Here is a 25128-nt window from a genome sequence, read left to right on the forward strand (position 1 = left end):
ACACACGCAACTGGCTAGTACGAACTGAAACGACTCCTATTGTTAACTATGGCTCACCTTCGCACTTGCGAATCTCTTCTTGCGAAAGTAAGCACGTATATCTTGGGAAACACGTGACCACTTTGAAATCGTGGTCGTAATAATAAATATTCACGAGCTGTAGAGATCACTTGGCAAAGAACACCGGCTCTTTCGAAAGAACTTAGATAATTTTATACGCACCATCAACGCGCTAGGATTTTTGGCCATGAGCCATATTACATTGGCTGCTGAAACAGACTCCTGATTTTGCACCTTAACGATTTCGATTATATGACGCCAGTTTCGAGACATGCGTGTAATCATTCATGAGTTATACCATGTGGTGGCTGAAGCGGCCTAGCTTGCAAGGGTTATTTCCTAGGCAGTAATCAGAAATACACAACCAGGTGAGCCACGCTATTAGCTCTAGGGTAGCTGTTTCTGCATGGATGCGCATCAGCCACGAACAAGGCAATTTCATCATTAGTGAACACCTTTTGATCACGTGCACATGGACTTACAGCTGAAGGGGCAATGTCACCAAAATTAATACACGCGAATATACTTTGTTTTACTGGTGTGTTGCTCCTGTTATTGCCAGTGTTTTGTGAACTAAGTGCAGCATCTACAAGTTTTGTGACACGAATCAACATCTCCGCAAATGAACAAGTGACCACGTCAAGCTCATTTACGACATCCCAAGTGAGTACTTTTTCAGAGAAAGTTGGTAGACCATACCTGTTTACATATACTACATCGCCCACAATACGGGACACAGCAGTGCCTTCCCACATTTCGAGCACATCTCAACTGTCAGAAATTAATAATGAAAGCTCATTCGAAGACAAAATGCCGATTTCCGCTACAGCAAATACAGAAGCTACTATAAAACCTACGAATAATGAAATTGAAGAACTGATGATTACAGAAGAAAATGTTGCCACGAATGCCACAACTGCACCCACGTTTCGAAGCCTCATGGACGTTATGCTCACAGAGTCTGCGGAAGCTTTTCCCACTGCATTGCCAGCTACACCAGCGACGATGCAGGCAACGAAAGGATCAAAGTTTCTCGATGACATCAAGGCCATGGTGAAAGAGCTCATGTCTACAACTGGAGGTGAACTGACGCGAAAGCTGCTACAAGCCGACATATCTGCTGACTGCACCTTCGGCTTGCTGAAGTTTACGCGAGCCATCCAAGATCTAGAGCCCTGGGCCATGAGACGTAAGTGCATTTCACCTCCATGTACACTACTTGTTCATGTGCAACATATACACTGATGTGGCTCGCATTCTCTTCGAAGCAATCGTCCAAATTACCAAATACGTGTATATAAAAATGGCGATTTGGTTAGGGTTTAAGTCATAAGGACACTCACGCGGTTGGTCCCTATGTCGATACGAATTTCGTCAAGTAGATGCGCATAAGTTTACGCAATATGAAGTGACCTCAGTCATTCGGAAAGCGTAGGACGCAAATGCTATGTTCTTAAAAAGGCACTGACATAAAAAACAGAGCTTTATGATGCGTTTCATAAAGACCCTGCAGTTCTCAAATGGACAATTACTGCCGGCAAACGTTCACACTAAATCGCCAAACCGAGTGCATTGTGAAACTATAAAGAGTTCACTGCAGCTGAAGAAAAGAATATCATAAGTTAATAAAATAATAGACACATGTGGCGTATGAAAAACTCTAAAGGGCCTCAAAAAAGTTTTTCATACCTTACAGGCAAGGCAGTACTATTATGAATTTATGAGACCAAATTTCGGTAATGTTCGCTATTTTGGTTCATGAAAATGATTGAGTCTGCAATGTTCAACAACAATACAAAGTTGATTGATTGATTGATATGTGGGGTTTAACGTCCCAAAACCACCATATGATTATGAGAGACGCCGTAATGGAGGGCTCCAGAAATTTCGACCAACAATGCAAAGTTATGTCTGACTGGCCTCGTAAGTAAATAAGTAAAAAAAACTCATCTTATCATTGACCAAATCGATGCTACAAAACTCGGCTGAGGCAATGATGGCATGACCGTCGTCGACGATTTACAGTTGTCTAAATAAAATGAAGTAATGTGTAGTACTTGGTTGTTGCAGGCTATACCTTTTAGATGGTCGAAAATTTCTGTTCGCTCTATAAGACTAACATGGACTCTCTATCCCGTTCATATGAAAGAAGAAGTCTAGTGTAGCTGCGGAAGAGCGACCCTAAACTGCGAAGTGAATGTGCGTTATTGCTTTAACGAAGGGGTGCGTGAACATTTGAAATTTCAAATACTAGGAGAATATTTTCTTTATTAGAACCATACTCAATTTGATATTTGAATTTTTTTGAATAATCCGGCCTAACTTATATGAGCATAGGGCACAACCACATGTAGATGATTCGACAGCGAAAAACGTGCTCCGCTGCACCGTCTCGTGGTACCGTTGCTACCGCATCATCCACAAGTAGGCGAAAAACTTGAATTGTTGCTAAAATAAAAATTATCGCATGGATTTCCATAATTTGTGGAAAGAAGTTAAAAAGTAGGTTGCTAACAACATGTTCAATTTATCACTGTCTTCTGTGGCATAAAAATGCCTCAAAAGCGTTTAACCACCTTCCTGTGGTGCAATTTTTGGTTTAACCGCAACACGGCGCCCAGAACTGTACGCTACGATGGCTACGACGCACTTCGCATGACGATTTTACATTGCAGCAAGCTACCTAATTGGTCACAAGCTACCACAGAAACATAAAAATAAACCATCGAGAACTAGACTTACGACAAAATACAGCCGCTGTCCTCCTCTCCGCGTGAGCGTCCAAAGTAAGCAGGTGGTCGATACCTTGCATTCCTTTAAGTACGCATTGAGAGCAACAAGCACCGAGAGCAAATGAAGACCGAAGCGTTAATTGGGAGTGCAGCCATGTTGCCGTAAATCATCACGGTGGCTTCCGCGCTAGCGAAAAGCGATATTTTCTGTTCTCGAAAACACGCGACATGACAAGTGACGGTGACGAATGGGCCTTCACGACAGCAAATTCTGTCCCCCCAAACATGGCGCGCATGCATCTGTGCCTTTAATACGGCAAACACTCGAATAAACTTGATTATTCAAAGAGTAACAACGTGAGAATTTCATAGATTCCTCATTTTAAGCAAGATGTGCGTCCCGATGCATTACGCACGACACCTTTGCACAACGCAGTTACTCCGTACTGAAGTCCATTCAATGAGCAATTATGATGCGTTCTCGGCAACTGATTGATTGATATGTGGGGTTCAACGTCCCGAAACGACCATGTGATTATGAGAGACGCCGTAGTGGAGGGCTCCGGAATTTTCAACCACCTGGGGTTCTTTAACGTGCACCTAAATCTGAGCACACGGGCCTACAACATTTTCGCCTCCATCGGAAATGCAGCAGCCGCAGCCGGGATGGTTCTCGGTAACTGGTTATGTTTTACTACAATTGCCAAGACTCACCTTCATGTTCCCGAATAGTCTTACGATAATAGGAGTGGCTTTTTTTCAATAAATTTTACCCAAAACCATCTCATGCTGTGCATGTTGTGATTTTGCGTTGTATAAACACACATATTAAAATAAACATGAGAAATGTTACCTAAACAATATTCAGATGCTTGAAAAAAGGTAATTCAGTATGTGGACACCACATTGTGTGCGGGAGATGGTCTTTTTTCCTTTCATGTGAGGTGTTGCCGCACTTGAAGAGGTTTTACCGAGTGATCAGGTGAAAAACCTCATTTTTTCGTATACAATATTTCTTGTTCCACTATTATAAAAACTATCTCAAAGGTTACGCTGCATAAAGGCGTGTTATTGTATTATTTATTTGAAGGGAATAATAAAAACTGCTGGTGCTTCTTCATCTGAAAAATTTTATTGATGCTCATGACTGCAAGGGATTGCCGAATACGCCAAGGACTTAGGTGCCGCTGCAAAATTTAAAAAATTGGAGACATAAAATGGGGTTACCTTGTGCGCAAAATGATCGCTTAGAGCTCATGGCAAGAAGCCCGTTGACACATAAGATAGGCTGATGCCTAGCTACAATTTGTACACCCGATGCTTTCCTTAACATAGAGCTACATAGTTTTGAGTTAGTTCATTCCGTATGCAGAGAGGCTCGACTTCACTGAGAAATTTGGCTGCATTCTGACGTAAAACGAATCATAAACATGAAATATCCTCCTACCTTTCAAATTGAAGGTGAAAGAGCAACAGTATACACGCATATGTATTGTAAATAGCAGCTGACAGCGGTGAAAGAGGTTGACTTCACTGTGATGCCAATAAAGTTACCAAATATTAAAGGGGGCCTGAAACGCTCACCCAACAATTAGCGGTTTTCAACAAAAACCTTCAGTAGAGCATCTCCCGTGCTTACGCAGACAAGAAAGTCGCACCGTAAAAGGATATTTCAGGGAAAAGAAAGTCATATTTATCCTCAGATGTAAACCACACCCACTACCAACGACAGCCAATTTGCGTGTGATATTACGGGCTGGAGGGAGCAAAATCGTTTTCTTCTACCAAAATTTCAGCTGCCAAAAATCGCTCAATTTTAGTACCAAGTAGAAGAAAGATAAATTATCTTGTTTTTACTCATGCGCAGCTGATCACAGAACAATATTGTTCTCCGGAATACAGACTCTCGCACACCGGTTGCTTGTTACATCATGGCTCGAGAGTGAGCAAGTATGGCCCGACTCTCGCCCAGCACGTGTATTTATAAAATATTTATTTTATGAATGAAAAGTTGACCGAAGGCGTTAAAATTCCAACAGTATACTTGTGAATTAAGAAGTATTAAGCCACATAAAACAGATTAAGCTCAAAAAGCGAGTGTAATGGGCCCTTTAACCTCTTGCCCATCTATCCCCTCTGGTGTAAATCCGTATACTCTGACCTTGTATATGTGCCACACGCGGCAGAATGTTAATCTTTGCAGGTGACATAATTCAACAAAGAGCCAAACTAGACATTAAAAATTTTACGGGAACACAATGCCTCATTTGAACAAGAAAAAACACGAGATTTTGGTCTCGTTCGCTTGTTTAATAAGTACAATAAAGAGCGCCAACAATTGTTCTGTAATGAACGTGAGCAATCAGCGTCACTGAGCTGAGCCTAACATGATTGAATCCTAAAGTGAAACAGTTAATCAAATGAACCTGAGAAAAAACAGTTTGAAAAGTTTGGTGTTGATTACTTCAGCACAACAACTTTTATAATAGCACAGCAAATGAAGAATAAAGAATCATTTTCATATTTCTAGCGAAAATTTCCGCACACCTATATATGTCAGCGTGATTTCACGGATACAGAAGATTCTTCGTTTTATTTTTGCGATATTGGCTCAGAGAAATTTCCTGATATATCGAACATGAAGCCTCTGCCCCACATAGACAACAATGTATATTGATTTCACTGATTAGGAACAGCACAGGCATTTAAAAAAATAACATATTACATAGAGTCACGAAGCTTGGTGCGAAAAGTTGAACATTGCGCGGCTTTTTTCCCTTTGTTTTAGGCATTTCTTCAATAACCAAGCGTTTCCTCGAGGCGCGAGTAATTTTAGTTCGGAAAAATTATTTAGGATTAACCAGCATGACATTTACCTTTTTCCTTTCATGTCAATTTTATTTACTTCAACGGCTGTTATGATGACAGTTCTCTAACATCTGTTGATTCGGTAGAACTCTTCTTGCATGCCCCGCCGCGGTGGTCTAGTGGCTAAGGTACTCGGCTGCTGACCCGCAGGGCGCGGGTTCGAATCCCGGCTGCGGCGGCTGCATTTCCGATGGAAGCGGAATTGTTGTAGGCCCGTGTGCTCAGATTTGGGTGCATGTTAGAGAACCCAAGGTGCTCAAAATTTCCGGAGCCCTTCACTACGGCGTCTCTCATACTCATATCGTGGTTTTGGGACGTTAAACCCCACAAATCAGTCAACTTTTCTTGCATAACGTCAGTAGGGCCGGCGGTACTTGTGTAGATATATATCTGAATGTCAACTTTAACGGTGTGGAATGGAGGCGAATTACCTCTTTTTTTTTCCCTATAGTTATCGACGCTACTGGCAAGTACCCCTCTGGCTTCTTTCAAGGTACATTTGCCGACCTCGGCGCCTACGACGAGTGCATCGAGACCGTGGTGCTAGATGAGTATGGGACAATGAAAGTGCGCGGCCAGTACTGCGACGTGCATTTGTCACCAGGCGACGAAGAATCAGTCGCTGAGCTTGCGTTACCGCCCATAGTAGAATACAACAAGCGGGTGAGTGCGTCAGTGCTGGCGTTGTATGGTGCTTGTGTCTACCGCGCCTTATTTTTCAATTGGTGTAGCCAGAATAGGCTTTTGGTGATTCATAAATGGTTATAGACTATATCGTGCTAAACTTTCCAGCTTTCATCGGGCGTCTCAAGCTGAGCAGTGCCCTTCCCGCTCAGTACAAGTTTCAGAACTGCTTGTGCATAGTGAACTCCAATGGTTTCCTATTTGTTATTTAATCTTGCTGCTCTGTCCATTTAGGGACCCAATTACTTCATTATGAAAAACGTCTTGTATTATCAGCCTTAGCACAGAGACAAAAAATGACTGTTTTCTATGATAAAATGTTAGAGATGTGCCCTGTGCCACAGATACACAGCTCCGTCGACTGCGTTGATAATGTATTGGTTTCGTGCATGCGAAAGTCCAAGTAGTAATCTGAAAAAGTTCAATCAGGCTGAATTCTGCAGCAGTTTTGCAGTTGCCAATTCAAACATAACCATAAATACAAAAATATAAATATGCGTGATGTGGTGTTTACTTTTCTTCATGGTGTGCACTTGCTCACTCAAAGAAGTAAGATTCATTGTGTTTACCGGCACTTCTCATGCTTATTTAGTATTACAACATATAGAACTTAAACAAGACACCGGCTACACTTAGGCTTTTCATGAGCTAATTCATGCATAAAATGAAGTTCCATGTCCAAAGACATTCTCACTGGAACACTAGCACGTGAACAAGTACATCAAACCATCAAACGCAGTATCCACATTAGCACAGGACAATCTTGGGACGAAATTGCTTCCGAAACTTCAGCACTTGAATAACAAAACTTAGCTGCTGATGTGATACACACAAGGTGCTTTCAACTTAAATTACAATAAAAACTATGCGCAAGCGTTAAAAGTAAAAAAGTGCTAAAAACGTTTCGGATAAACTTTGAGGTTTCATCAAAGTGGTTCTTATTAAAAAAATTACGGCATATTCACTAGGTGAATGATGATGAATGGGCGAAGCTCCGGAGGGATTCATCGGTAAACTGTGAATCTTCCGTGTAATTCGCCCAGTCGATCATCATGTAAAGACGTGAGAAACGCTGTGTGTGTATATACACAAATCAACTTTTATTTGTTCTTAGACGATGGATGGCTTGCGATGTCCCTTGCCTCGCGCGCTCGCACATAGGGATTCTGTCTGCGAGCGCGCGCTGCTGCCGCCTTGTGCTCTCTCCGCTGTGCAGCCTTATCCATCCGGCGACTCCGAGCGCGCGCCAACGGCGAACGGATTTTATTACAACGCTCCCCCTAGCGTACGTCGCCGCACTAAATCGAACGATTGCCTTCAACCAATGACACGCGCCATATGTGACATCATTCCTATTTTATAAGATCTCGCGTCTTTCATCAACTACAAGTACCGCTTTCTAGTTTATAACATCTTGCATCTTTTCATCATCAGCTACAAGTACCACCATCTAGTAAACACTACAAGAACTAAACGAGAGGTGGCTACATACAGGAGACGGTACCGCCATCTAGTGAACACTGCAAGAACTAAACTAGAGGTGACTACATACAGGGGACGGTACCGCCATCTAGTGAACACTGCAAGAACTAAACTTGAGGTGGCTACATACAGGCTACAGGGGACGCACAGCCCACGCCCTAAGGAGCTTCGCCCCTAAAAAATCAATTTGTGGCACCTAGAAATACCTAATAAATGGCGTTTATTCTTCCTTTATTACTATTACTACAGAAACGTAGGTTGTTATTGCTAGTAAATGTTTTTACTCTGCACGTGGTCACAAGCAAAAAATTTTGATCCGCAAGTTGCACCTGAGCAAAAAATATCTTGTAATTCTTGGATTATGAGCACACAGATTTCCAGCCATTTTTATCTATTCAAAGTGTCCATGCCTCCTGGTGATGTTGCGCAAAAACTTGCATCACCACATTTATCATTTCGGTACATAAATGGCCTTTATGCCAAAGTACCCGCCACAATTCGTCAACGGTTATATCTACTGTAGTGAGAAGAAGGTTTTAGAGCCAAAATAATAGCATTGGCTGTGATGAACTACTGATAATGATTTGAACTCAGTATTTCTGGAGGTGCCCATTCACAAAAACAGCCTACTGATGAAAAGATGCCTTTCCAGCGGACATCATATTTAATAATTGTCGAAAAGGTTACGCGAAAGAGCTCGTTTGTTATATATATATATATATATATATATATATATATATATATATATATATATATATATAAGGGAAAGAAGTGTATACCTAGGGGCTCGTTTTTTCGTGTTTTACCACAATATTATTGAGATCTAACAGACAGTAATGCCAAGGAATGTACAAGGGAAGTTATTAGAACCAATGAATTGTAAATAAGAAGAAAGAAAAGTGGATAAAATAATAACCAACCGTGGGCAGGAATCGAACATATGACCTTCAAATAACGCGTTCGATGCTCTAAACACTGAGCTACCACAGCGGCCTTCCCTCCATCCACTTTTTTGGGTTTAGATGTGAAATTAGAAGTAGGAGTGACAGCAGCGCCATCTATAAGCCAAACGGCGAGTGCGAAAACACTCTTATGCGCATGTTTGGCGTCACGTAGCACGTACACTTATTATGAGCGGGCAGCTGATTAATTGTCCCTCTTATATAACCTAAACACAGCAAGTCTGCCATTTCGAGACCCTCGTTCAATGAAATAAGGGAAAGGAGTGTATACTTAAGGGCTCGTTTTTCCGTGTTTTAACACAATATTAATGAGATCTAACAGAGAGTAATGCCAAGGAATGTACAGGGGAAGTTATTAGAACCAATGGAATGTAAATAGGAAAAAAGAAAAGTGGATGAAAAAATAACCAGCCGTGGCGAGGAATCGAACCTCCGACCTTTGAATAACGCGTTCGATGCTCTAACTACTGAGCTACCACAGCGGCCTTCCCTGCATCCAATTTTTTGGGTTTATATGTGAATTTAGAAGTAGGATTGACAGTCAGCGCCATCTATAAGCCAAACGGCGAGTGTGAAAACACTCTTATGCGCATGTTTGGCGTCACGTAGCACGTGAACTTATTATGAGCGGGCAGCTGATTAGGTTCGATTCCTGCCCACGGCTGGTTATTTTTTCATCCACTTTTCTTTCTTCTTCTTTACATTCCATTGGTTCTAATAACTTCCCCTGTACATTCATTGGCATTACTGTCTGTTAGATCTCATATATATATATATATATATATATATATATATATATTTATATAACTTGGGGACCTGGCAGCCATGATTTGCGTACCTAGGTGAAATCATTTCTTAAAATACGCTATCTAGGCTTGGCAACAATCCGTCAGCGCATGAGAATGCCAATGCGTACAGGTAATGATCATCATCATCATCATAAGCGTGACTACGCCCACTGCACGGCAAATGCCCCCTCCCACGCTCCATCATACTAGCCGTCCCTGCACTTCTTGCTGCCACGTTGCACTCACAAACACCCTAATCTCATGTGCCTACACAGATTTCTGCCTGCGCCTCGCGTGTTTGCGCTCTCTTGGAACTTATTCCGTTGCCCTTAATGACCCGTGTTTGCCTGTCTACGTGCCAACCACCCCAGGCATGCCTATTTTTTTCTTTTTCATTTCAACTGATATCATTCTCACATGTTTATTCCCAGACCCACTCTGCTCTCTCCGTGTCTCCTAAGGTTACATCAATCATGTGTTGCAGTGTCTTACAGCTCTTATCAAAGCTGCTAAATTTATCCACAGAAAAGCCTTCCACCCATTGCCATAATATAGACGATATATTATTTATAATTGAACATGACGTAAGCGCATTAAACACATTCATTGACCACTGTAACAAGTTTCACTCCATTCTTGCACTTACTAGGCACTATTATTTAGAAGAAATGACCTTCCAATACGCGATGGCATCTATTCAAAGAAGAAAAATGAGAACGCCGCTACAAAATAGCTAACATATGGCAAACAAAACTTAGATTAGACTAGTCCCCACCCACAACACTGAAAAAGGGGGATTTTGTTGTACATGGGAGGTGTGTAAAAAGATTTGTAGTGACGACGGTGACTACGTTCACCACTTCGGCAACCTAAAGGAAACAGTAGCTAAAAAAATTAACCACGCGACGCTCTAAACAAGGGCTACAACGAAGCCCGTAATTTAGATTGAAGACCAACGCTAGCTAGAGAGCCCCGTGCCACAACCCAACCATCCACCAGCATTTATAACCATATAATCAAAAGTGCTTGAACACCTAATAACTTTTTCTACTATTACCCAATGTTAACAAGCAATTATAGTTTCAGAAAAGCGTTTCCCAAGTGCCAAACGTCGTATAAAGCCGCTATAGAAATTTTAAGTAGATCTCCCTGGATGAAAAGGTAACCCCTCATTCCACTGTTTACATAACAGCTTGATCACGTTCAAGTTGTAAAACTTGCAAACACCGTCAAGTTGAAGTTATAAATAAACGTTCTCGAAGATATTATGTACATTAAAACTTAGCTTTACCTGCACTAATTGAAACGTTTTCCACATGATCGTATACTGATATGTTCACGATTGGTACTTTGGCAAAACGGGACCGCCTAGTAACGTTAGATTGGCATGGCGAAAGATCTACCAAATGCATTGGCACAGCACTTTAAAGTGGTGCCCAAACTAAAATTTTCACCTATCATTTTCTTGCGTGAAATGAGAGCCCATGCCCCCGAGAGCGTAGGAAACGTATCGGTCAGCGTGAGCGCACCCATTAAAATCAATTACAGCATGTTTTTAAAAGCTAGTTTTGGTTCCTACTGCACCCAGACGTCACGACTTGGTATAATCAGCGCCATCAAACGGTAGTATCGCCACGCGCAAGTTTTCGTGACGTATCTAGTCCGCGCGTCGCTTTTTCGATTATCTGCTTCGTCTGCTGCGCGCTGCACGTGTGGCAACTGTCGCGGCAGGAGAACACAACGTTGGGGGCCATCAATCTTAAGGCGCATGTTCTTCATCGACAATTCGAAGTCGGTCAGCAACCGCAAATTGTTGCGCGTGTACGTCCGCGCGTGTACGTCCGGAGTTATGTACAGCAAACAAAGCAAGCTGTGCTTGGTTTCAACCTCAGCCCCCACTTGTCTCAGCGCCGAATTGGACTGCAATCGATGAAACTTGCACCTAGTGTTCTTTGTTCCACTCGCGCAAGACAATTCGTGGGGCAAGATAATGGTGTCATGGCAAAAACTTCCAGATCAAACAATTCATTTGCCCTCTGATAAGCGTATATCTTGTGTTCGCGTGCAGATACACTATTCCAGACCCCGCTAACTCGCTACACAAGTACGCTGGATGAAAGGAGGGGATTTCAACTTGCATTTATACTATTTTACGTTAACGTGTTACCTGATACCGGTTTGCGTTTACGGTCTTACCGGAACGCATGTTTTTCAATGTTTTAGCTCTGCATACGTAAACATGATTTCGTACGTACGCAAAAATATGGCTTGACGTTTTCGAAAACCATGAATTGTGATGCTAACTACAGTATACTAATTTAACTGAGATAGAATTGAAGCAATGCTGCGGCAAACTGACGAAACGCTTCTTATCTACTACAGAATTCTCGTATGTGCAAACAGGGGAAGAAATACAATGTTACTGCCATGATGGTGTCGACATCTTGGGACACTTCGTGCAACTACAGTCACAAACACGTTGGCTTACGCGTAATTTTTTCAGCTAAAAAGTATTAAAAAGGTGCCTAATAAGGCTGCTACGCGCTTTATACGCCAGACGTATGATGCACAATTTTTCATCAAGAAAAATATTGTGATTTCCTGGTTCATTTTTGTACCACTAGATGGCGCCACCTATCCAGCCGTCAGGGGCTCACACGTTCACAGTTTTGACTTTGTAAGTAGTTGCAGCTTTAGAGATCCGGCTGAAACGATGTAATCGCTATTGGCGATAGCATTTCGGCTCATTTTCACATGACGGCTTGAGTCTCCGCTATGTGGGCATCGCGAGTTCCTACGAACTAAAGTGGACTTTCGGGATAGGACCACCAACGCAAAGCCTATCTAGCGGGTAGCTTATTTTGCGTAAAGGTTTACGTTCTGTAATGACCCGCTTTCATGCAGATTCTATTCGGTATATGATAACACGCTAACGTATAGAAGTATACGCACAAGCTAAAAGCCCCTAGTGACCGTACGGCACGAGCAGACGATCGAGACGGCGACACGTATGCTGCCGTTTTTGTGTTTTGGGGCTTAGTTTTTTTGCGCGAAGTGACCAGCATTAGTACTGTAGCCGGAAGTCAAGTTGTCATCGATGTTGGTAAGTGCGCTGCGAGAAAATTGAATTTATTATCAAAAAGACAAATTAGCATTTGCTGAGCCTCACACATGCACAGAGCCATCTCTGTCTGCAGAAGATTGATATGGCAGAGTAAACTCACCTCCGAAAAAAGGTTTCAGTCTCCTTTATGCACACACTGAAGTTGCAAAGTTTACAAAGATTTTGACCCGCTTTAGCAGGACAACTACTTAGACAACACTTTATTATACATCCTGCCGAGAAACTTCCATTTCCCAAGAGGCAGAAAATACGCAGTCATGCCTTATTAGCAGCTTTATTAGAATACAACTAGCCGGTTTATAAGTTTCAAAGGGTGCGCTTGAGTCCACGCGATATGAAACATACACAAAGAAAACCAATAAGAAGTTGGTTTGCTTCAAGGAATCGTTAACCTACCATTTTGCGGGGCAGATGAAATTACCGAGCACCTGTTGTGTGTTTGCCCAGCGCTTCGCACACAACGCGGCGTCTTGCTCGCCGCACTCCGTCGCCACGGTCTCCCGCGGCTACACAGAGGCACCTTCTCTTTCCTGCACAACACCACGCCCAGGTCTTCAAGGCGTTTCTTCAATTCCTTGAGGACACTGGACTAGACAACCGCCTATAGAGGTCACCCGCTACGTACTTGGTCATAGACGCCATTTCTATTTTTTTTCTCTCTTCCTCACATCTTTAAGCCCCCCCCCCCTCTACAGGCCCGGAGCGGTGCTCAGAATTAGGGCTGCAGAAGTGGCGTCTTTTACTTTTTTAAAGGTCTATTTCTCTCTAACTTACCATCTTAAAGTTGTGTTTGCTTATGGCAACCATAATTCACTAAAATCGTCACAGTCACAGAGTATACGAGTCGACTTCGACATTCTTATATGACCTTTGTTCTTAAAAATTGACATTCATGATAATATTGCTACGAGGATTACAAACACACGGAGGAGAGAAACGAGTGTATTTTCAGTATTTACAGGTAGGTGTGAAACCGCAGAGCTGCCAGCATCTTGCGCGGCGAGTCCGCTTCTTCATCGATTAGTCTACGACGGCGGAGCTATGTGCACTGCCTCGTGATATCGCCCCCGATAGACGAAGCGCCGTCACGGCCCCGCTAAGTCAATTAGGACTGGTAGTATAGTAGCGTTTTAGTCGCGACGCATAAACAACATCAGTAGGTGGTGTGGCAGGAGATGAATGTGGTTGAACGGGAGTGATGAGGTAGTTAACGTCGGTGACCTTGTGGAGAACTCTGAAGGGCCTTGTGTATTGTGGGAGGAGCTTCTCGCACAAGCCTTCACGTCAATACGAGAGAGTCAGCAGGGTAGTCAACGTCACGGTACTGCTCATCGTAGCAGACTTTTTGTGAGCCCTGAGAAGCAGTGAGCCTAGTGTGCATGATTTGATGAGCGACGTGGGCTTGAGAAGCAATGTCCTGAGCATACACCGTTGGTTCGGTAGAATCATAAGTAAGGAGTGTGTCGAATGGCAACGCAAAGTTGCGGCCGTACAGAAGAAAGCTCGGAGAATAGCCGGTGGTGTCATGCCTTGAGGAATTGTGTGCAAACGTAACGTAGGGGAGCATTGCGTCCCAGTCATAGAGACGTACATAGACAACTTGTCTGTAAGAGTTAGGTTGAGGCACACGTTGGTCTGGGAATAGTAGGCTGTAGTAAGGTGATAATCGGTAGGGCAGCTAAGGAGAATTTCGTCGATAACTTTTGCGAGAAAGCAGTGGCCACGATCGGTCAGAAACTGGCGCTGAGCTCCATGCCACAGAATGACATAATTCAGTAGAAAGTCTTCGACGTCTGTAGCGCAGCTAGTTGGCAAGGCACGAGTTATAGCGTATCTGGTCGCATAGTAAGTTGCGACAGAGATTCATTTATTGCCTGACGCGGACGTCGGGAAAGCTTCAAGCAAGTCGAGGCCGACGCGGAAAAATTGTTCCGGGGGAATGCCGATAGGTTGGAAGAGGCCAGCCGTACGGAGAGCAGGACGTTTTCGACGCTAGTAGTGCTCGCAAACAGCGACGTAGGGGCGCACAAATTTATACAGGCCAGGTCAAAAGAACCTTTGCCGCACGCGGTGGTAGGTGCGTGAAAAACCCAAGTTTTCTGCCGTCGGAGCGTCATGCAGATGTTGAATAAGATACAGAATTTTGTTGCGGAGGACATATTGACTGGGCAAAGGGTCGGATTGCCCTGAAGATATCCGCTCAATGACCCTATTGAGGGTTGCGTCCCGTCGCTGCTCTGTGCCGATGTCGCGCACATCAGATATGGGGAGCACACAAGAACCACTCTCATAGGCAGCAAGGCTAGCAGGCTTCACCGGATGACGCGATAGACAAACGGCATCTTGGTGCAACCTGCCAGATTTTAAATTACGTCGAAGTTATACTCCTGGAGACGTAGAGCCCAGCGACCTTGGCGACCAGTTGGGTCCATGAGCGACGACAACCAACACAGAGCGTGGTGGTCCGTAATAACTGAGAAGTTCCGGCCATACAAGGAGCGGCGACATTTCGCTACAGCCCAAACCAACGCAGGACACTCGCGCTCCGTTACCGAATAGTCTCACTCATATGTGGAGAAAAGACGGCTGGCATACGCAATAACATGCGTTTGGCCTCCCTGGTGTTCAGCGAGGACGGCGCCGATGCCTTGAGCACTGGCGTCTGTGCGAACTTCAGTCGTCGCGGACGAGTCGAAGTGAGGCAGTATTGGTGGTGAAGTGAGCAGGTCGATCAGCGTGGAAAACGCAGCTGCTTGGTCTTGGCCCCACAAAATGGGCGCGTTCTTTTCGAGAAGATCAGTTAGTGGTCGTGCAACTGTAGCGAAATTGCGTATAAACGTCGGAAGTATGAGCATAAGCCCACAAAACAACGAACATCTTTGGTGGAAAAGGCAAAGAAAAGTTCTTGACAGCACTGATCTTGTCAGGGTCCAGTTGGACGCCAGCAGCCCTTACACGATAACCAAGGACCGCGATTTCTCGTCGGCCGAAATTGCACTTTTTTGAGTTCAACTGGAGTCCCGCTCGACGAAAAACGGCTAGAATGGTCGACAAACGAGTTAGGTGGCTTTCAAATGTTGGGTAAAAACAATGCTATTGTCGAGGTAGCAAAGGCAGATGGACCATTTAAAACCATGAAGGCGAGAGTCCATCATGCGTTCGAACGTTGCCGGGGCGTTACACAGCCCAAAAGGCATAACCTTGAACTTATAAAGGCTGTCCGGTGTGACGAAGGCAGGTTTTTTCTCGATCTTAGTCGTCGACAGAAATTTGCCAATAGCCCGAGCGCAGTTCTATAGATGAGAAGTATCGCGCGCCATGAAGGCAGTCAAGGGCGTCGTCGATTCGTGGCAGCGAATATACGTCTTTGTGGGTTATCTGGTTGAAGGCACGGTAGTCAACGCAGAATCTCCAACTGTCATCCTTATTTTTGACTAAAACAACAGGTGACGCCCATGGACTTGAAGAGGCCTCAATGACTCCTCTGGAAAGCATCTTCTTGACTTCTGGTTGTATGACTTGGCGTTTGAACTGCGAAACACAAAATGGTGACCGTCTAACAAGACTAGCATCGCTGGTATGTATTTGATGGCGAACGAAGGACGTTTGACCTAAAGGGTGGTCCTCGATGTCAAAAATATCTCGGTAAGTGGTCAGAACGTGGTGAAGTTGCGCAGCCTGACAGGGCAGAAGATCAGGGGCAATCATCATCGTCATTTCATCGGTAGGTGCGGTTGCTCAGCTGGCTCCAAAAGGAGACGAGCAGTATTCAGGGTCTAATGCCACGATGTTACATGCATCAAGTGGGGAAACATGGGCTAACTAAATGCCTTGCGGGAGAACACGGAACGGACTACTAAAGTTGGGAAGCTGATGCTGTGCGTAGTTGTCCACGATAGTCACGATGGTGTGTGGCACAGCAACACTTCGGGTCAAGAGCACATCCACTAATGGAGACGCTATGTAGTCACCGTCAGGAAGAGTTGGTGACATCTTTAAGGCCGCACACGTGGTGGCTTGCGGTGACAGCCGAACACAATCAACAGTGCACAAGCGGTGTGACGGTGAGGACGGCACAGCCCCAAGTCGAGGCAGTTCAAGTTGTAGAAAGCCGGTTGCACAGTCGATGAGAACGACATGAGTAAACAAGAAATCCAATCCAAGAATCAGGTCTTTGGGGCACTGCTCAATAACTGCAAAGAGAACAGATGTGGGCTGATCTGCGATTGTGATGCGGGCTGTGCACATTCCTGTGATAGCAAGACCTCCTCCGTCAGTGACAAGAATAATGCCAGGAGCAGCCGGTGTGAGCCCTTTCTTCAGGCGGCGATGAGGTCGGGCACTCATCACAGAAATATGCGCCCCGGTGTCAATAAGCGCAGAAACAGTCAGGCCGCCAACGTCGACGTCGATCCAATTTCGTCGTGTCGGCAGTACAAGGAGAGGATTTGAGGTCGGTATTGAGAATGCATCTTCACCTCTAATAGCTGCCCCGCTTAGTTACCCAGATGAGAATTGAGCGGGGAGGTCGGGTGTCGTCGTAGAGGAGAAGGAGATGACGGGGACGTCGAGGCGGCGAACGAGACTGGTGACGTCGAGGCAACGATGAGCGGCTGTGCTGCGTATCAGGGGCAACGCAGGAGTAGGAATCAAAGGGTGGAAGGTGGCGGTAGTTGTCGGGGATCGTCTCAGGAGGCTGGAAAAGTGGTAGCTGTCGGCGCGGCGAACAGTGCTACACTAGGTTCGGGATAAAGACCAATGGTTGTGGCAATACCATGTGATGTGGCCTATGCGGCGGCAGTTAAAGCAGATCGGCTGATGATCCGTAGTTCGACATTCGGCTGTATTGCAAGAGCGTGGATAAGACCGTTCCTGGGGCGGTGACCTGGGGCGAGGCGGCGACCTTGAACAGAAGTGAATTGGTCGAGCCTGAGCAACGGCGCCGACATCGAAGCCCAAATTGCCGAGTTCTTCCCGCACAATCGACTGTACCAAGCACACCTGAGGTGCTTGTGAATTGACGTGGCCGTTGGTGGGAAGAGCTGGTGTAATTGCTTCAACTTTCGCCGAACGATTCGCGTAGTTTCAGACGCCGGTGAAAACTGCCGGCGAGAGGTCAGTCCATCTTCGCTAGAGGATGTCACAGTGGTGTTCGGCAGTCGAGTGAATGATCTTGAAATACGCCTGCTTTTAGCCAGTTCAAAACGCCGGCATTCCTGAATAATTTCGTCGACGGTCGCACAGTTCAGGCACATTAGCAGGTTGAACGCGTCGTCCACTATCCCCTTAAGGACGCGGCTGACCTTATTAGACTCCGACATGTCGTTGTCGACTTTACGACATAGAGCCAGCATGTCCTGTATATACGAGATATACGGCTCTGTGGACGTCTGAGCACGTATAGACAACTCCTTTTTCGCAGCCGCCTTTCGACCGATGAGCTTTCCAAATGAGTCGCAAAGCTTCTCCTTGTAGGTGTCCCAACTGCCGATCTGCTCCTCATGGTTTTCGTACCAGACTTTGGCCGTGCCTTTCAAGTAAAACAGCACGTTGGCCAGCATGAGAGTCGGGTCATACCGGTTGAGTGCACTGGTACGTTCATAGTCGGCTCTCCACTCGTCCACATCAACTTCGTCCGTACCGCATAACGTTCCTAGATGCTTCGGGTGGGTCGGCACGTGCGTGGGTGGGGATGGACCAGTGGAGGCGTTGCCGAGGCCAATAAAGAGGTGGCCGTGGGATCAGTCCCGTGTTCCATCACAGAAACTGCTATTTGACGACCAGTGCGGAGCTCCGTTGTATGGCACTTCGTTACCCAGCACGTCCACCAATTTATTACGGGGATTACAAAACACACAGAAGAGAAAAACGAGAGTATTTCCAATCTTTACATGTAGGTGTGACACCCCAGGGCTGCCAGCATCTTGCGCGGCGTGTCCACTTCTTCTTCATCGATTTGTCTACGACGGTGCAGCCATGGCCTCTTAACAATATTATCAGAACGCCACAGTCTTCGACAGAGTATAGGAACGCACAGTAGAACAAAATAAATGCCAGTGAAATTATGATGGATATGAAATTTGTGACCAGCATTCAAATCCAAACTTGAACCTTAGTATCTTATGGTACCTTGCCTTGACGCTCGGAACGCTTTCTAGAAGGTAACGCACGTTTTTATTTTTTAAATGAGCAGTTTTATTGCTGAATGCTGAAAGCTTTAGCACCTGCAGTTCACAATGCGGGATGAAACACACTCAAAATGGTTTGTTTATTTCAATCTCCAGCATGTCGTAGTGTGCCAATTCACATTGCTGCCTATAAACAACTAGCGTTTATCTATTCGCTTTGTGCATGTAACATGCCTGTTTTCTGCCGTTTAATGCCGTAGATTTTTCTCGCATCTACAAAACTAAGAGCTGCCTGCACGGTGAAACATAAAGTGTGGTCATAATATCCACAATGACCTCAGCGCTCATTGTTTATTTTTCATGTTTCTTTTTTTCTCAGCTATGCCATCATTTATTTTATATATTCTACCCCCTCAGCTGGAAAAGTACATATCCATAATGAAAGAGAAGAGCTTACCAGGAATTCGACTCGGTTTGTGCGTCGTCGATGCTTGCAACGAACAAGACCTTGCCAACATAGGCAACACTCGTGAGTTTCACGCCTTTATGCAATATTCTCAAACAGCTAGTTAATTAGTTTAGTCAGCATTCATATTTGTGATCTATTTGCTACTACTCTATATTATTATGTGAACATTTTGTCTGACGACTGCCTGGGACACAAATTTCGTTGCACATGACTTTAAAAAAAACGAAAAAAAACTTCAACATTTGCGATTATGCAGACTGATCATCCTATAGATCAGAAATGATTGACCAATACACGAAGTTGTACATAGGACTCCTAGAGTGAAAATATTACGAAGCATTTATGGCGATGAGACCTGGAGCACATTAATATTTTGAACTACTACCATAACTGGCCCATGGATACAGCTTTCTTAACCTAGATTTTTTAAAAGAGTGGACTTTTGTGTAATAAATGTGAACTAGAGATCACTCCCGCATCTTGTCTTTTCCTTATTTCTTGTCGTACCATCGGTGAAGTCTACCTACGCTATGCATATTACTCTAAGTAAAAAAAAATTGGGTGTAAAGAAAAAATCTGACAGGTATTTCAAGCTGTCTTGTTTTGACTGTGTGTTCCGTCAATGTATGCTGTTTAACGGAGAAGCTTTACTGGAAACAAATGTATTTAAATTCTCCTTTTTCCCACGCTCATTTACATACTATATACGAGTATCATGACATCAGACCACCATTTGCCCATAGCGCAATCAAGAGGTTATTACTGAGTACAAATTTTTATGCTAAATATTTTTTGTTATTTTCAATGAATCACTTGTGATAACAGCTGTTTATTGCCCCATATTCAAGTATATCGATTGTATTCTGTTCGCGCTTGCATCAATTTGTTTTTGTGAATTCATTTATTGTTGTTGTTTTGTTGTATTTTTAGTTTTTCATTGTTTATCACGTTTATATATTACCCCTCCTATTTAGGCCACATGATCTATAGTGTTTCTGTAAATAAAAATGAAAAACGATCAAGTGAGAAGGTATATGCCTCAAACCAGGAAGACATAGCGGCGTATCTCAGCCCCGTGATCGTGATGATTGCCAACATCCAAGTCATATTTGAGTTCAGGCGATAGTGATGACTGACAGGAACTTAAAAAACAACTATTCACACCATTTACGCAATTTGTTTACCACTACACTCGCTTTGCGACAGCTTTTTCTTGTTGCCCAACTTCACCTTTGGGAACTCCCATTACTGTTCTTTGAAGCGATGGGATTACATCATTTCTGATGCTGGCTGGGCGAATCACCTAACTGCAGCAGTGAACGACGTTTACTCAGTTGGTGTTGCGAAACGCAAGAAAAAACCAGCACTTAAATGGCGAAGGCAGAAAATATCTCATGTGCGTCCTTCTCTCTCGGTTCTCGTCATTAGGGTGCTGTTTCAGAGCGCTGCTTTAGCACCCGTTTATGCGTTGAGTGGTTTTGCCATAGCCATCGGTGGCGTAATCGATATACACAAAAAGGTAGCTAATACACATAAGAAAATGTAATGCGGAAAAAATACCACTGATAGAATAGGATTAAGCCCAGGGTCCTTTGCATGACATATGACATTTTATTATTCTGCCACAGAGGCCCGCTGGTGCATGTGCAAATAAGACTATAAGTCTATCATGCAAGGCAAGCAATTAGGTTGAACTATGCAGTATAGTGTGGGGGAAGAGTAAAGTAACAACCATTTATCACACAATGCGAAGTGCGCAACGCTTTGGTAATTGCGCAACCCACTGAAAAGTGCTCTCGTCAACAGCCACGTGCGGCATCAACCTCGAACCGATAATACCATGCAAATGTGCAGCGGGTAGCTTGTGTATCCGCAGGAAGTTGGGGAATAGCGTAGTGAGTGCTGTCATGCATTTTAAAAATTATGGTTTTTGGCGTTGTCAATACGGCTTGCGAAAATCTAAAACTTCAAAAACAGTTGGCCGTGCCCCAAACCGAAGCTGCAATGAGAATTCGCATTCGGCGGTATCGTAGTCTTCGGTGAATTTTTGTTGCCATTCGTTGCGCCAGTTTTATTATCAATAGAAGTGTTACATGTTTTCGTTGTACCTAGTAGTGGAAACAGGATGAACCGGTGGGCTCTTACTTTGTCCTCGTCACTTTCTGTTAAGCTTCCGAGACGCGTGCGCTGATTCGATTTGCCACGGTATGCAATAACTGTGGTGGGCGAGCGTGTTGCACGACCAAAAATTATGTAGTATCACGTAACATCACATGACATTTATCGCGTGAGTGAATCACGTTGATTGATTGATTTGATTTGTGGGGTTTAACGTCCCGAAACCACCATATGATTACGAGAGACGCCGTAGTGGAGGGCTCCGGAAATTTTGACCACCTGGGGTTCTTTAACGTGCACCGAAATCTGAGCCCACGAGCCTACAACATTTCCGCCTCCATCGAAAATGCAGCCGCCGCAGCCGGGATTTGAACCCGCGACCTGCGGGTCAGCAGCCAAGTACCTTAGCCACTAGACCACCACGGCGGGGCGTGAGTGAATCACGTAAAATTACCTTATAACTCGACAACTAAATGTTTTCTAACATACGGAACCAATCATGGGACTATAATATTCTAAAAGAATGCGTTAAAACGACTCATGTGACTAAAACCGCTTAATGTCACACAGCATCTAGTGACGTAACTAACAATTATATAACATCGATTACCTTCATACGTTACTAAAACGACGTATCCTCACGTGCCATCCGTGCAGGAATATATGTCCTCACCTTAAACCACGCAACGACTGTTTACGAGACTTGAATAACGCGAGACCTATTTCACGTGAAAAGTTACCACCGAAAATTGAAAACAGCTTGTAATGTAATGAACATAACGTAACGTTATCTACTGTCACGTTGGTCACGTGACTAACATCCGATAGCGTCGCGCAACTAGTCAGGTGACCGAAATCGCCTACTATGACGCAATAACTTGTAATGTGACAAGATTTGATGATTGGATATGTGGGGCTTAACGTCCCAAAACCACAATATGATTATGCGAGACGCCGTAGTGGAGGGCTCCGGAAATTTCGAACACCTGGGGTTCTTTAACGTGTACCCGAATCTGAGCACACGGGCCTACAACATTTCCGCCTCTATTGGAAATGCAGCCGCCGCAGCCGGGATTCGAACCTGCGACCTGCGGGTCAGCAGCCGAGTACCTTAGCCACTAGACCACCGCGGCGGGGCAATGTGACAAAATTTCGGCATAAACCACGCATTATATAGTCACGTGACCTAAACTCATGTAAGCGCTAGTTCGTGAAGTGTTATCACCAAGACAGCCACATCAAGTAACATCTAGTCACGCTATTTCAAGTAACATCTAGTCACCATAACAAATTTAGTCGCGTGACTACAAATGTCATAATATCACGTAACAGCTGGTCCCGTAGCTAATATAACGTGAAATAACGCAACAGCTAGGCACGTGACGTGTTTCTACCAAAACCACGTAAGATCTAGACCTGTGGCATAATCCTGCCGAAACCCCTGTACAGCTAGTCACGCCACTCAAATTACGTAACATCACGTAACAAGTTGTCGCTTGACTAAAGTCACGTTAAACCTAGTCACCTACCATGTTCCTGCCAAGAATCATGCAGCAACTAGTTACGTCACTTAAATACCAGCATCACCTAACACTTATTCACGTGACATCTTTCAATAATCACGTGACACGTGTGTAGTGTGGAGAACTTGGGTGAATTTGGAGGATAACCCAGGGTTAGGATACTTAGTACTACTAACAAAATCTTAGCATTTCTAGCATAAACTTGGCATCACTAGCAAAAACTCGGACAAGCTAGGTCGAGCACTTTCACCGCTGTTGTTTCCAGCCTTGCCCCACTAGCGCACCGAGTCATAGTTGTCGCCTCTAATGAAAGATCAAGATCGGCTTTCGCAATAATTCAAGAAAAAGAGTTAAGTTGAATTAAAAGGACAAAGGGATAAATCTAAGTAAGGTGCGGTTTACTAATCGAGGACGAGCACACTCCAAATGAGAGATGGTTCACGGGTTCACGGCTTAAGCGCAACTGAATGATGAAGGGAAGTTTGAGCAATTACTTTTTTGAAGTATTCTACTTGCATGCTCTGAAATCATGCAGCTCTTGTTTTCTGCCATTGTTGAACTAAAATATATAGAACCTATAAAACGCTCTGTTTCAACTGGATATCACATGCTATTGTTAAGCAGTTCTGTTGGCAGTTATAAGTCGTGGCAACTTAGAGCAAGAAAACGCCATGTATAACCTGGTAATGGAAAAAATAAACAGCTTGTTTGCGAAGCATCACCTCCGAAACCTTGACGGGTAGTCCATTTAAATAAGGGTTCAACATCACTGGCTTTAAAGTGCGGCCTCAATTAGTAGTCATTTTTTTCTTTGGCGAAGTGCCTCACGTTTCTTTACAACGTGATTGATTTTCAAAAGCCTCATATTAAAGAGTGACCAGAAAGAGTACCGTGACTGAATGAGTTTAAAAAAGTTTTTTTAGGATGGCAGCTCGGCTTTGCTTGCTTTAGTAAAGTACGAAGTTATTGGTTTGCAGAAATTTAGCTTTAATGCTTGATTCGACTTAGGCAAAATTAGCAAGAAATATCAAATAATCCATTCTATGATAAGACTTGTTTAATGAATAATATATCATTAAAACTGATTTCACATTCACATGACTGCATATCTTCATTTCGATTTTCTATTTCGTATATATTTGGAAAGACGTTCTCAATTTGTCTGGCATGTTGCGCACCTCTTTACTTCCTCTGCGTAATTGTTCCATTATTTCGAGATATCAAGTTATGTCTGCCTTTCTATTGTTTTTTGTGTGATTGCATCAATTTAGGCTGTCTGTGTGGTTCCAAGGCCAACTCTAGCAGTTTTGAAAAGCATTTTGCTTAATTGAACTCTCCCCCCCCCCCCCAAATCTGGTGTTAAGTAAAGTTCAAAGTTCAAAGTTCAAAGTTTAAATGAATATGCGCGCTTCGACTACGCACAAGAAAGAAATTAGGTTCAGTGTCAGCCACATCCTGTTTGCAGGGCAGTGAAGCAAACTGACGGGCCGGCGCCCATAAAAGCAGTGGATTGTGCACGCAAGATGTTTTTTTTTTTTTTCGCTCAAGTGGAAATACTCCCGGGTTTAGATTTTAGGAAGTATTTCTAGTTCGTATGCTCTTGCAAATTGATTTCTTCACTAATGAATAACGATCTGACTTCCTTACATGAGCAATATAATAAGGGTGTGTAGTACACAAACATAGCTCAGGCGAGAAGGCAAGTACAAATAAGCTGACCCAATTTTTTTATAAACATACAACTACTACTCTAAAGATAAACTTTACTACATAAAAAGAAGGGCGTAGCAAAATCAGCTCATGATGCTGAGCATTTAAATTTTCAGAGAGTAGCCGAGTCAATGATTGTCTGAGTGCAAGAAAATGGGTGAAACTAATTGTATAATGACAAGTGTAAGCTGAGACACACACTGAATCACCTCGACACGAAGCTAAAGCTTCAATTTACGAGTAAAGCTGTCATGATTTGTTGTTGAAGCAATGTGTATTGCTAAAGAATTTCAGCACTTTACAGCAAAAAATAAACAAGAACATTGAACGCAGGCCTTTTCTACTGAGAAGTTAGTTTGAAATTGCACTCTACAGGTGTGAATACTCGATGAGCGGCTTTGACGAATGAGCATGGCACCATTTTCATAGATATTGTGAAATATGGGCAGCACTGACTATCGATTGCAATGAAGGCAACTT

General features: G+C 43.8%; 1 protein-coding gene across 1 annotated transcript in view; it reads left to right on the forward strand.

The window, feature by feature from the left end:
- The first annotated feature begins 373 nt into the window (after positions 1–373).
- Positions 374–25128, forward strand: part of LOC119161992 (nose resistant to fluoxetine protein 6) — a 151032-nt gene continuing 126277 nt past the window's right edge. The window contains exons 1-3 of the mRNA XM_037414480.2: positions 374–1249; positions 6112–6323; positions 19246–19357. Coding sequence (XP_037270377.2) covers positions 556–1249; positions 6112–6323; positions 19246–19357 — 1018 coding nt within the window. The 5' untranslated portion in view covers positions 374–555. The remainder of the gene's footprint in view (positions 1250–6111; positions 6324–19245; positions 19358–25128) is intronic.

This window comes from Rhipicephalus microplus, chromosome X (assembly GCF_043290135.1).
Source record: "Rhipicephalus microplus isolate Deutch F79 chromosome X, USDA_Rmic, whole genome shotgun sequence".
NCBI lineage: Eukaryota > Metazoa > Arthropoda > Arachnida > Ixodida > Ixodidae > Rhipicephalus > Rhipicephalus microplus.